The sequence below is a fragment of the Mastigoproctus giganteus genome, chromosome 13, assembly GCF_048544385.1.
Source record: "Mastigoproctus giganteus isolate SK-2022 chromosome 13, ASM4854438v1, whole genome shotgun sequence".
NCBI classification, from domain to species: Eukaryota; Metazoa; Arthropoda; class Arachnida; order Uropygi; family Thelyphonidae; genus Mastigoproctus; species Mastigoproctus giganteus.
Window position 1 is genome coordinate 84688340 of NC_143587.1, and position 15035 is coordinate 84703374.

At 36.2% G+C, this 15035-nt stretch overlaps 1 protein-coding gene across 1 annotated transcript in view; it reads left to right on the top strand.

The window, feature by feature from the left end:
• LOC150076228 (uncharacterized) overlaps positions 1-15035 on the top strand; it is a 744224-nt gene that overhangs the window by 455061 nt on the left and 274128 nt on the right. Inside the window, exons 25-26 of the mRNA XM_090387291.1 lie at positions 13923-14024; positions 14144-14209. Of these exons, the coding sequence (XP_090243417.1) occupies positions 13923-14024; positions 14144-14209 (168 nt within the window). The remainder of the gene's footprint in view (positions 1-13922; positions 14025-14143; positions 14210-15035) is intronic.

The following is a 15035-nucleotide window of genomic DNA, read 5'->3' on the forward strand; positions in this document are numbered from 1 at the left end:
AAATTAAAATTTAAAATGAGTTAATTTGTTTTTAGTTTGACTCAGTAGCCCACTAGCAGAAGAGTGAGATTATTGTCATAAATCAAATCAGTCAAATTCATAAAAGAAAAAAGGCATTCCATTACTATATATATTTTTTAAAATATGTATATACTACTACTTTTAAAAAAAATAAATGTAGATATCATTACATTAAAAAAAAAAATTGCTTTTTTTGTGCAATATCTCCTCTTTCAACTTTCAAATATTTTTTTTTACTGCCATCTGTTATTAACAGTATTAACATACATTATAATATTTACAATAAACTTAACAGTGATTTACATTATTTACAACATAAAACTACAATATTGTAATAATACTGTAATTTTATAAATTATATGTAATAAGGTGGAAATGAGTAGTTTGAATAAATTTGAAGGATTAGATAAATTATTAGAAGGGATAGACAAATTAAGTAGTTGCCACTACTAATACTAATGTATATTGCTGTAATATCTGGAATGGGTCTGGCCCAAAATCCCGACAGCCAGAATCCCCACGGCCAAAATCCCGACAGCCCAGAATCCTGACAGTATCTACTATATTGTAAAAAAATATGAATATAATTCTATATATTTATTAGTTTTTTAGCAAGTAAAAATTTACCTTATTAGATTAATTTTGTATAGAAAGAATATAAAAAATAACAAAAATTTTAACGACAAATACCTCTTTCAATTTGAAGATCATGTTTTCTGTTACAAAAACAAACAGTTTTAAAATATGATCAGCAAATAAAAATGAATTAATTTTACTTTATTATATTGCATTTAATTGGTAATTTTTCAAGTCGAATTTTGGTATTTATTGGGCGTTTGAGCAATAATTATAGGTATAGCATTGAAATAGGGTCACATTTGCACATCTCCAGTCTGTGGAGGTACCCACAGACTGGAGATGTGCAAATGTGACCCCAATTCACAAAGGAGGATCAAAGGCTGACACAAGTAATTATAGACCTGTGAGTTTAACTTCTGTTTGAGGAAAATTAATGGAGGCACTAGTTAAAGAAGCACTGCAGGATCATTTAGACAAGACTTCAGTTATAGCTCGGACACAGCATGCTTTTGTTAAGGGGAAGTCTTGCCTGACCAATTTGATTGGATACTATGATGCAGTCACAAAAGAACTGGATGCAGGGAATAACTTTGATATTATATACTTGGATCTTAGAAAGGCTTTTGATACTGTTGCACATGGAAGACTGCTGCACAAATTGGAGCAGTGTGACATTGGAGGCAAATTGCTGCTGTGGATAAAGGGGTGGCTGAGGGGGAGAAGACAGAGAGTGGTAATCAATGGACACTGCTCGTCGTGGACTAATGTTATTAGTGGAGTCCCTCAGGGCTCAGTGTTGGGCCCATTATTGTTTTCTGTATTCATAAATGATATTGATGATGGTATATCAAGCTTAATGTCGAAGTTTGCAGACGATACAAAGATAGGCAGGGTTGTCAAGGACACTACTGACACTATGCTGCTGCAACAGGATCTGGAAAGGTTGAGCAGATGGGCTGAGAGGTGGCAAATGAAGTTTAACATTGACAAATGTAAAGTACTACATATGGGAAACAGCAACCCCAGAGCAACGTATCAACTCTGTGGTACTACACTGACAGTGGTAGAGAATGAAAGGGACCTGGGGGTGGTTGTGCAGGCAGATATGAAGTTCTCTGAGCAGTGCAGACGGGCTGCAAGAGTAGCTCATGGTGTATTGTCAATGATATATAGGAATTTTTCTAGCAGGGATAAGGAGGTGATTATTCCCTTGTATAAGGCAATGGTCAGGCCACACCTAGACTACTGTATACAGGTCTGGAGGCCTCATTTCAAGAAGGATGTAGAGCTGCTGGAACGAGTACAGAGAAGGGCAACAAGATTAGTGAATGGAACAAAGGGGTGCTCTTACGAAGAAAGGCTTAAGTTTTGCAAATTACAGTGTCTGGAGACTAGGCACCAGCGAGGTGATCTGATAGAAGTGTATAAAGCCTTGAATGGTTTGAGCATGCTCAATGCTGATGGGATTCTTCCTCTCACTCAGAATAATCACCTGAGAGGGCATAAATTCAAATTGAGGAAAGACAGATGTAGGATAGATGTGCGGAAATTTGCCTTTAGCCAGAGGGTGGTTGGTTGGTGGAACAGACTTCCATCCCTTGTCGTGGAAGTTGATAGCCTAAATAAGTCTAAGGCTCAGCTGGACAGGTATTTTGAACGAACAGAGGGGTGAAGTGGAAGTGGTTTTTTTTTTTTTTTTTTTTTTTTTCGCTGATGCTGCATAAGCTTGCTTTCTTGCATCAAATGCCTCTACTAATGCTAATGCTAAATGCTGAAGATAAAAAAACTTGAAATAAGAATACTTTCAGAATATGAAAATTTAGAATAATGTATTTTGCCAGCTACGTAACATTTGTTATAAATATCATTAGCATAACTAAAACTGTAATTATACAGGTATTTATTTATTTATTTGTAATTAGCTGTACTTTCACGAATTTCTTAGACAAGTACATTAGACATGACCATGGGCACCCACAGAATATTTTGAAAGGGGTAAGAGGAAAATATATTCTTGAAAAGAATATCCCATTTTATTCTTATTATTATAATACTTAAGATTATTTAAGTATTATTATTAAGATTATAATTTGTATGATTTTTTTTTTTTTTTTCAAATTTTAATCTGTGATTTTGATATCATTAAACTGTGATTATTGTCAGTAATGTGGTTTTTGTGAACTGATTGTATACTGTTAGTATATATATACATACATACATTTATATTTATTTTCTTAATTTTCGTATTAGGCGCCTCCATAGCCAGGTGGGCAGGAGTAGCAGTGCGTGGCACACACACTTCTTGATTAAACCAGGGTTTGAGCCCATGACCACCAAATACAGAGGATGCGGAAAGGTCAGGGAATGACCACCACATATCCCCGGAGCAATATGGCCTTAGTTGCTAATGCTCCTAAAAACCAAATAACAAACAAACAAATTTTTGTTTAGAAAAATAGTATTTTTTACTATTTTTCTTAACTACTTCATTATGCTAATATACATATAAATATATATGTGTTGTTTATTCATTAATATGAATAAACACACATATATATTTTAATAAACTGCAATCTACATGTTCCATGTGTTCAAATAAACTTTTAATGTTTTTAGTGGCCGTTTTGATTACATGAAAAACAATTTTTATTGCAAAAACAGTTTCCGAGATAGACTCTTTGTTTTTTTAAATACAATTGATATGTCGGGAATCTGGCTGTTGGCATTTTTGGAGGCGTCGATCTGGAATAATGTAATGTTATTGCTGTTATTATTGTACTTACATATCACAGTGTTACTGTGGTAGTAGTGCAACATTCAAGTATGGTACTATAACTCAAATTATGCCTCTGACTGGAGCAGCAAAGCATATGTCCCAGAATGAGGATACATTGCCTTGGAAGAGGATTGCCAATGGTGATTCTTCTACAAATCATGGCCTTATTGCTTTCATTGTATGTGATATATATACAAAACTGACTGTGGCTGGACATAATTAATTAGTGTTAATTGTGTTCAGTTCTGAGTTGAGTTCTATGTATTGTAAATTTTTTTTTTTTTAAGTTTAATGTTTGTTTCAAGTTTAACTTTTGAATTTAATATTAATTTTGTTGTTAGAGTTTGTACCAAATTTTGTTTTTCTATATAGAGAATTTGCCTTATCTTTATCTAGTCATGCATGCCAGACGAAAAGGGGCGGTGTCCTTACCCAGTGATGGCTGGGAAAGCAGTGACATGAATGTGGTGGAAGGAACTGTGGCAATGTTCACCAGAATTAAAATCTGTCAGTTAGATTAGAGAGGCTTAAAGGAGGAGAAGGAGAAGTGTCTTCTGAAAGGGATATTCCACAACAAAGAGGTACTTATAAAGCCACATCTAAAAGAATAAGAAATGATAGTAGTAAAGATGAGCCAAGTGTCAGTATATCAGAAAAAGATGAACAAGAGCGAAGGTAATCAAGTCCTGGTAAAATTTTGAGACATATATATGGTCAGAACAGACTTGCTGAAGTTCTTGTTCTGTGACGCAAACAAAGTGACAAGAGTTACAATGAGCAGCATATACTATAAACTAAGTCTATAGTATATAGCCTTAGTTTATAGTATATTAAGCTTATAGTATATGACGTGGAGGAGGAGAATACTAAGGAAGAGTTTATTAATCAATTGTGGGAGAAGAATCTTCAAGAGTGTGACTTTTCAAGAATTAAGTGGAACAAAAAGTAGTGGTTAGAAATACAGTGGAGCTTGGATAATTCAAAATATTGGTTATTTTGAATTATTTATTTGCCCTTTGAATCTCCTATTTTATAAAAAAAAAGGTTATTTAATTCAAAGTTTGGATAATTCGAATAATTTTGATGCCCTTAAGCTTTGAATTATCCAAGCTCTTCTGTATAACTAAAGTTGTGAATAAGGGAGTTTGCAATTGGATATTGGAAGTGACAAAGAACATAAGAGATATATTGGCCAAAAAAAGGAGAGTATGTTCAGTGGCTTTCTTTGGATGAGAGCTATTTTTATAGTCCTTAAATGTTTTAAATGTTTAACATATGGGCATGTAGCTAAATACTATAAAAATGAGATGGTGTGTGGCTATTGCACAAGAGAGGGCCATTTGTATAAAGATTGTGATGGAAAAGAGGAGTCTCCAGTATGTGTAAATTGTCATAAGCGAGATGTGGCATCTGATCACTCTGTACATGGTAAGAATTATCCAGAATATAAGACGAATTATGAATTTTTTAGAAATAGACCAGACTAAGGAACATAAATATAAAAGAGAAGGGCCAAGAGTTTCGTATTTTACAGGTGAACAGAAAGAGGTCCTATACAGTCTTGCAGACAGTTGGCAAAATAAATGGACACGTGATTATGATGCTCTCATTGTGCAAGAGCCCTATGTGTATCAAGGTATAGTTAAAAGATATCCTATGTCTAGTCACATAGTGCATGACTCGGACTGTCAGACTGCTGTTGTGATTAGGAATAGAATTGCTGTAGTTGTTACAGATTAATATACTATGCTATTTGCATGGTGTATTAACCTGTGTAGGGCAATTTTCTTGGAAGCATTACTGTCAGTTCCATGATGCTGTACAGCCATACTTAGAGTGGTTACTGTTCTATAAGGAAGGAAAATAATAATAGGAATGGCCCAACTGGACACATTTGCTGCTGAACAGGAAGAACAACTTATCAAAAAAAAAAAATAGAGGAATTCATCATATTTCTAATATATGCCACTGCTGTATTCAACAAGCACAAAACAACAGGAAATGGGCAAAACACTGGTAGCAGCCTGAACAATAAAAATAATACTGGTCCCAATTTACTGATATGATTAGAATCTCTCTTAGTTCTGAAGTAACAAATCACTACCCTGCCCTGAATGCCACCTCTGTTCCTTGCAACATAACTGAAACTCCTCTCCTCATTTTAGCTCATCTCTCAACCAGCAGCCCACCCTTATTGGAACTTTCTTTCCTTCCCCCCACCTCAGTTGATGGCTCCTGTAGTGTTGGGCAACCCCAGGAGCCAAATAGATGCATCTTGTTTCATCCTCTCTCCTCCTTACCATCCTGTTTCTCCCCAAGTTGCTTTATATCATGTACAGAAATTTAAGACTAAAACCCTTGTCAATTCATTCTACTTCAAAAGTCTCCCAACTTTTAGTTAAAAATTATCTGTTTATCTGAGAAAACTGGCAAATTTGTTTTTTATTTAGCCTTTGAAATTGTTTAAAAAATAGTTGGATTCAGCAAACATTGTTACCATATTGATATAAAAACAATATAAATGCTATTTAGTATTCTTCTATTTAATTATATAGGAGTATAATTAATATTACAAGTGTTTTTATTAAGCCCAATAAACTTAAATTTATAGCAATACAGATGTGATTTCAAGAAATGACAGTATCACATAATACATAAGATAATTTAAAATAGTGTATATGTATTGCTGACATATAATTTGAAAATAGTGTAGCATTATTATACTTGTACCTTGTAGTTTCATATAGTATTTTTAAATTAGATTTAGAGTCAAATCGTGCCTTAGACTAGAACAGTAAAGTAAAAGTCTCAAAGCCGAAGGAATGCTTTGGTTTGGGGATGAACTGCCGACAGCAGTTCTCTTAAGAATTGGAACTTTGTAATGTTCACTACTTTGTCTATTTGCAAAGTGGCCTGTAGTGAATGCTACAAAATGCTAATAATTCAGTGTTCTGATGGACAAATATGAGCACTTGAAGAACAGAACTGATGTTTTCGAAGGTATTAAAATAAGCATCAGCTCTGTTCTCCAAGCTCTCATATTTGTACAACAGAAAACCGAATTTACATTTACTTGTGTTTCACCGTATTTATCTTTAGAGTTTGTCCAAAGATGAGTAACATAAGCCAGCATATCAACAGTGACTCAACATTGGCAGAATCCAAATTAGCAATCATGGATCAGATGGAAGGTTTCAGGATAGCTTAAGGGTTGGCAGTTTGATTGATTTCTCCATTACTTTTGAAACAGTAGAAGTAAGTACATTGGGGTGATAATTGGCAGGGAGTGATTTGTCACCATTTTTAGGAGTTGGCTGGATATGAACAAATTTCCAAGCAAGAGGAAAAACGCCAGTGGAATAAGAAGGTGAAAAAGAAAGGAGAAAGCTCAGGAGCACAGGCTTTGAGAACAAGTAGAGAATTGCCATCAGGATTTGGAGCTTTCTTGGCACCAAGGTTGCTCATTTCCTTCTAGCATCCTTATGACAGAAAACTTCTCCGCCATAGTCTTCCATCAGAAGGATAAGGATGTGTAGGACAAGAAAATGAGAGCAGTTAGATTGACATCATTTACAGGGAGGCGTTGAGTGGAGTGTGTTGGGTATGACAGAAGATGGTATAAGTTGGCTTTGTCTTTAGCTGAAGGTGCAATAGAACCATCTATATTTAACAAATGTGGGAGTATTGATTAGAGACGACCAGTGGTTTTGTCAAGGAACCAGAATGCCCGATTACCATATGGGCAAGAAGCAAGTTTGGACTGGTTAATAACTTCTTTACAGTTGTTGCAAAATTTAATTTAAGCAGAAAATAATGCTGAAATTTGAATACAAGTCATCTGTAATATGCTGGTTTCTTATCTTGAACAGCATCAGCAAAATTATTGGAAAATGAAAGATTTAAGTAATGAAATTTTAGGGTGGAATTGCAGAATAAAGGATTTCATCCCTATAAGAATAATTTCGCTGACATAATCTGATCAAACATAGGGATCAGAAGATTTAAGACAGTAATCCAACCAAAGGAAAGAAGAATATAAATCATGCAGATCATTCCATTTTGCATTCTTGTAATGCTAAACAACGCTAGGCTGAAAATGGCCATTGGTGTAAGGACTCCATTGATGAAGAGACTGTCACCAGTTTGTAATCTGAAGTCTCTAGAGGGAAGAAGCATTAAAATATTAAAAGAAACAGCAAAAGAGGTAGTTTTAACTTTCTTTTTTGCATATGTGGCTTTTCTGATTTGTTTTGGCAGTCATCATTTGACATCAGTTATAGTACATCAAAGCTCAGGCTCACACAATGTGCAATATTGTAGTGTTCAATCATAATAGTTCTAAAAATATGGAGATCCTAAAGCCTTGAAACTTGAGTAGTTGAGACCCGGTAATTTCTGTAAAATCGGACAAATGTTAATAATTTATTGTGATTTTCCTTGTAGTGGATCTGCGATCTCATTACGGATTTAAAATAAACTTTGTGGAATTTTTTAAAAAACTATGTAAGCTATTTTTGGAATATTAAATTTTAGGAATATTATATGTATATTAAGGCAGAAGAATTTCTCTTACCTGGGGTTTTTTTCAGGAACGACTGCATTCGGGTGAGGTATAATTCAAAACATATTGAAAATGCATATATATCGAAGGGGGATGAAGGAAAAAGCAAGCTTTGAAGAAGGGAAATAAGATTGGGAGGGGAATGAAGGGGTGCTCTTACCAAGAAAGGCTTAAGTTCTGCAAATTGCAGTGCCTGGAGAGTAGGCACCTGTGAGGTGATCTAATAGAGGTGTATAAGGCCTTGAATGGGCTGAGCAAGCTGAATGCTGATGGGATTCTTCCTCTTGCTCAGATTAAGAACCTGGGGGGGGGCACAGTTTCAAATTGAAGAAAGACAGTTGCAGAATAGATGTGCGGAAATTTGCCTTTAGCCAGTGGGTAGTTGATTGGTGGAACAGACTTCCATCTTTTGTTGTGGAAGTTGATAGCCTAAATAAATTTAAGGCTGAGCTGGACAGGCATTTGGAAAGAATGGAAGAGCGAAATGGGAGCCTTTTTTTTTTGGCTGATGCTGCATAAGCTTGCTTTCTTGCATCGTATGCCTCTACTAATTCTAATGCTGATTATAAAGTATTTAAGGGCAAAGGCCTCATGCTACGAGGTAGAATGACTAATATTTAGGTTAGTGCAAATGCATCATTTTAACAAAGCTATCTACTAAAGTAGTTAAATTAATTAATTAAATTGGCATCGTTTTGGTTATATCTCATATTGTGACTGCCTTCACGAGTTGTCATGGTATTGTACTACCTCGAATAAATAACACTTCACCAGTGGAGGAGACTACTGTTATTTATTCTCAGCGGATACCACCACCCAGACGGCACTGTTTCAAAGCTTGTTGGCTTCTCTTCGGCAGGCGAGCAGGTACCCCAGTGTTGCAATAGTGACAACCCAGTTATGAAGTATAACTTTACAATATGAGAGATGCCTGATGGTGCGTAGTGATATAGACTATAAAATATTTAAGGGCAAAGGCCTCATGCTACGAAGTATAATGACTAATATGTAGGTTAGTGCAAATGCATCATTTTAACATAGCCATCTTTTAACAAAGGCAGTCACAATATGAGATATAACCAAAATGATACCAATTTAATTAATTAATTTAACTGCTTTGGTAGATAGCTATGTTAAAATGCCTGTTAAAATGTCCATCCATTCCAAATGCTTCCATGGAAGACTGTACAAATTGGAGCAGAATGGTATTAAGGGTAAGTTGCTACAATGGATAAAAGGGTGGTTGAGTGAGAGAAGACAGAGGGTAGTAATCAATGGGCGCTGTTCTTCTTGGACTAATGATTGGCAGGGAGTGATTTGCCCCACTCAACCCTAAATACCTTCCACGGAGTTTGGTGTTGGGTCCACTGTTGTTTTGTATATTTATCGATGATATTTATGAAGGTATGTCAGGCTTAGTGTCGAAGTTTGCAGATGATACCAAGGTTGGCAGGGTTGTTAATGACAGTAATGGCAATGTGCTACTGCAACAGGATCTAGAAAATTTGGGCAGATGGGCTGAGAAGTGGCAACTGAAATTTAACATTGACAAATGCAATGTACTGCCTATGGGTAGAAGTAACCCCAGAGGAACGTACCAACTCTGTGGTAGAAAATGAAAAAGACCTGGGAGTAATTGTGCAGTCAGCTATGAAGTTTTCTGAGCAATGCAGACAGGCAGCAAGAGCAGGTCATGGGGTTTTTGTCAATGATATACAGGGATTTTGCTAGCAGGGAAAAGGAGGTGATTATCCCTTTGTATAAGGCAATGGTCAGGCCACACCTTGAGTAGGGCACCTCCGTAGCCAGGTGGGAAGGAGCAGCAGTGTGTAGCACATGCTTCTTGATTAGACCGGGGTTCGAGCCCGTGACCACCAAATACGGAGGATGCGGAAAGGTCAGGGAATGACCACCGCATATCCCCGGAGCAATATGGCCTAAGTTGCTAATGCTCCTAAAAATCAAATAACAACAACAACACCTTGAGTAGTGTGTACAGGTCTGGAGGCCTCATTTTAGGAAGTATGTAGATTTACTTCAGCGTGTACAGAGAAGGGCAACAAGGTTGGTAAGGGGAACGAAGGGATCCTCTTACCTTGGTAAGAGAGGCTTAAGTTCTGCAAATTGCAGCGGCTGGTGACTGTGCACCTGCGAGGTGATCTGTTTGATATGTATAAGACCTTGAATGGGTTGAGCATGCTGAATTCTGATGGGATTCCTTTCACTTGCTCAGATTATAAATCTAAGGGGTCATAAATTCAAATTGAGAAAAGACAGTTGTAGAAGAGATTTGCAAAAATTTGCCTTTAGCCAGTGGGTGACTAATTGCTGGAACAACCTTCCATCTGTCGTTGTGGAAGTTGATAGCTTAAATAAATTCGAGGAGGAATGGACAAACATTTAGAGGGAATGGTTGTGTGAATTTTTTTTTTTTTGGCTGAAGCTACATAAGCTTATACGCTTGCTTTCTCGCATCACATGCCACTATTACACCTGATATACCTTCATCAATATCATTGATATAAATAGAAAAGAACAAGGCTCCGGGTGCCAAGCTATCTTCTCCGCTAATAGTACTGCAATTTTCTAAAGCGACTGAGTTTTTCCTTGTTTTATTTGATTCATAAGTCTTTCTGTTGATTAGCTCTACTTTTTAAAAGTATAGAAAGAGAGCCAGAAAAAGGAAAGTACCTTTTTCTTTATTGTATATACTAACCATACTAACTCCTATGCTTGGCCACAAACAAACGCCACTGCTCCTTCCTCCCCGTGGCTGGGTCGGTAACCTTGGTGAAAAAGCTAATCCCCCCAGGGCGAAAAGGAGCCGACATGGATAAAGAAAATTATCCAGTCTTAGAGCCTTCAAGCTCAAATACCATATATTGGTATAATTCTGATGAAGGTAGTGCGCGACATAAGCGCTTAAAAATAGATAATCATCAACCTGAGTATCCAACTTTCCTGATTATCCATTCCTCAACTAGTGAGCAAACTCTCTCCATTTATTATACAGAGATTTCTAGAAAATGCTGCTGGATCAAAAGGCTACAGTCAGGAGATTTGCTTGTGGAAACTACACAGTCGAAACATTCAGAATTGTTGTTAAAATGACAACATTTGGTGGAATCCCTGTTAAAATAGCTCCCCACTCAACCCTAAATAGTTCCAAAGGTTAACACCTTTGGAACTATTTAAGTGGGATCTATTGAATGTAACAGAAGAGGAGCTTGTACAAGAACTTAAAGATCAAAAAGTCATACAAGCTAAGAGAATTTTAGAGATGGCAATCTCATTCCAACCCGTAGTGTAATTCTCAGATTCAATACCTCCAAACTTACCAAATATTGTAAAAGCTGGTTATCTAAATTGCCATATCCGCCTGTATATACCAAATCCAATACGGTGTTATTAGTGTCAGAAGTTCGGACATTCTCAGGCAACATGTCGAGGACACACAATATGTCCAAAATGTGGATCCCAGGATCACACTCAAATAGACTGCACTGCTACATCTCTAGTTTGCCCTAACTGCAAGGAAGATCATCCTGCATATTCTAGAAATTGCAAGTTATGGAAACTTGGGAAAAAAATACAGAAATTTAAAGTTGAAAATAAAGTGACTTATCAGAAAGTGAGACAACAAATACTGAAAGGTACTCCTGCACATACATATGCAGATGTTACAAAGAAATATCATTCAATTGCTACACAAACCAATGACTCAGTTCCACCGAACATATCACTTGTGGAGCTCAGCTTTCAGTTCCTTAGCCATCCTTGAAGCAAAACAACAGAGACCAGACTTGTAATACTCCAATTTCCATCCCCACTACTAATGGCATCAAGTCCCAAAGTGAGACCGGGATGGCAAAAGCTGAATCTTCTACTAAAGCCCAAATTAATACTGCAGAAATGGATACAGATGACAGAACTCAACAAGAACCTATATTATAAATTCATGCTGAAATAGATATGGATACTGGACAGCCTACCTTTCCTAAAAAAGATAAAATTAAAATAGATCGCAATAAGCCTACTGCCTCTAAAAAAGCAACCGGATCATCCTACCACTAAAACTAAATAACGAAGTGCATTTTACAATGGAATTGTCAAAGACTACTTACTAATCAGATGAACTTTATGACCTAATCCGAGATTTCAATCTAGCAGGCATTTGTTTACAGGAAACATTTTTAACTCCACAAGTGACCCCCTCAATAAAGAAATATATTTTGTACAGGCGTGATAGGAATGCAGCAACTGCAGCCCATGGAGGTGTAGCAGTTTTGGTATCCATTACTAATCCGTCTAGACAAATCCCCTTAAAAACTAATTTAGAAGTTGTTGCACTTCTAAATTAATTTTTAAGGGGATTTGTCATTTAGAACTAATAAAGAACTAATTAAGAATAGAAATTGGAATATCTTTATCTCTTGTTTCTGTTTATCTTCCACCGAACCAAATGTATATACTCAGAGACTTTGATGAGCTCCTTACCCAGATACCATCTCCTATTTGTTTGATGGGTGACTTTAATGGACACCATTAATGGGTGGTTTGATGGGTGACTTTAATGGACGTTATGGGGAAGTCTCCATATGAATAAAAGAGGACAGCTAATAGAAACATTACTGGACAAACAAAATCTAACTCTGCTGAACACCAGTGCACATACATATGTTCATTTTCCGAACAGGAAATACTTCAGCCATAGATCTATATATCTGTTCCCCCGCTCTGTACCCAAGTATACATTGGGCAGTATTGGATAATCCCCATGATAGTGATCATCTTCCAGTTACTTGTAAATTCCAAACTACCTCCGCCTATCTGGAAACTCGCAGAAGATGGAAATTTACAAAGGCAAATGGGGAAAAATTTTCCTTAAGTACAATTTTAGATAAAAACTTCATTCTGAACCAGTCAATAGATGAAGCTAATGACCATATTACTAAACGGATACTAGCAGCAGCTGACAAAGCTATTCCTCAGTCGTCGACTCATCCACGCAGGTGCAAAAACTGCTGGTGTATTGATGAATTTTAACTGATTGAAGTGTACAAGGCTCAGAGGACAGAAAGTAAAATGAATGAAAATGAAGTTTTCATTGTTATAAATAATTTAAGAACTAGAGGGCATAACTTCAAATTATTCAAATTACAAAGGATGAGGCTTAGATTGGATTGCAGGAAGTTTTCTTTTAGCCAGTGAGTTGTTAACTACTGGAATAATTTGCCTCCATGATTGATTGAGGTTGACAGCTTGGAGAAGTTCAAAGGTCAATTGGATAGGTACCTGTGTGAGGAGGGTGTCAAATAGGTGGTTTATTTAATTTAATTTTAATAATTTTTTATTTTATATTATTTTTTGCCATGCTTTCTTGCACCATATAACATACTAATAGTAAATGGTTCTAGTTGACTCTTGACTGAAAGATTTTACTTATAACCCCAGGGGCTCACATCTGGTGAGTATGGGCTTGGCACACCCAGGGTCCTGAGCTGGATATCATCATTCTTCTCTTTCTTGGTGATTACTTTCTACTTCTGACTCTTGTTCTCTCTCTCTCTCTCTCTCTCTCTCTCTCTCTCTCTCTCTCTCTCAGGGTAATTCAAAAATTTTTTTTTGGCTGGTGCAGCATAAGCCTCAGGCTTCCTTGCACCATATGACTAATAATAATAAGACATTAAAATTTTCAATAATCTACATGGCTAGCAGTTTGCATACTAAAGGTGAAATTTAAGAGGTTCAGCATTCAACTGATTTTTATGGTCACCAAAAATATTGTGCATATTTTTTCTACGTAATACTTTTGATCTCATTTAACTTATAAACATGAGTGATTTTCTATGAAAGTAACAGTAATTTAACAGTAAATGGCATTTTACTCATTTATAGTTTAGCTTTAGAAATAGTTGGTATAATCTTTTCCACTACCTTTTTTCTCCCTATACGAAAAATCAGAAAAACTTGCTATTCTTTCAGAGTGAATCCCTTGCTACTTCTCTTAGTGAAATAAAAATTTTTAAAGAAAGTTTAAAAGAGACAAGGTTAAAATCATCCTGTTTAGAAGAAGAACTGCAAAAGGTAATTAATATAGATCTTACAGTCTCTTTAAGTCTATCAGTAAAAAAAAATAAAAAAAAAATTACAAACACAAATAGTAAGTTTAAATATTTGAAGTTTAATTTGTTTAATGTTTTTAGAAAGAAGGCACTTATAATCAGAAGATTAAACAACTTGAAGCTGAGAAAACTGCACTGGAAAAGAAGGTAAGTCTATGCACTTGATCAGAGCTCTTTAATTTTCTTTTATGTATTTTAACAAAAAATATTTAATAATGCTCCTGTTGTCATTTCAGAAGTTTCAAGTAGTAGTAGTAGTGCCATGTGATGCAAGAAGGCAAGTGTATGAGCTTATGCAGCATCGGCCAAAAAAAAAAAAAAAATTTTTTTACAAAACAATTCCCTCTAAATGTTTGTCCAGTTCCTCCTTAAATTTATTTAACCTATCAACTTCCACAACGACAGATGGAAGTTTGTTCCAGCAATCAACCACCCGCTGTCTAAAGGCAAATTTCTGCACATCTATTCTAAGTGGTAGTGTGAGCAAGAATATGTATACAGGTGATCCCCCCCCCCCTAAACGCTTATAATTGTTTAAAACAGAGCGCTAAGCAAGCGCCATATCCCCTTAATTAGCATTAGCAGAGGCATATGATGCAAGAAATCAAACCCATTCAGCATCAGCCAAAAAAAAAGAAAAAAAACCGCTCCCATTTCACCCAGCCGTTCGTTCCAAATACCTGTCCGGCTCAGCCTTAAATTTATTTAGGCTTAGGCTATCAACTTCCGCTAAAAAGGCTGGAAGTCTGTTCCACCAACCAACTACCCGCTGGCTAAAGGCAAACTTCCACACATCTATCCTACGTCTGTCATTCCTCAATTTGAATTTATGCCCTCTCAGGTGATTATTCTGAGCAAGAGAAAGAATCCCATCAGCATTGAGCATTCTCAATCCATTCAAGGCTTATACACATCAGTCAGAGAACCTCGCAGGTGCCTAGTCTCCAGACACTGTAATTTGCAAAATTTACGC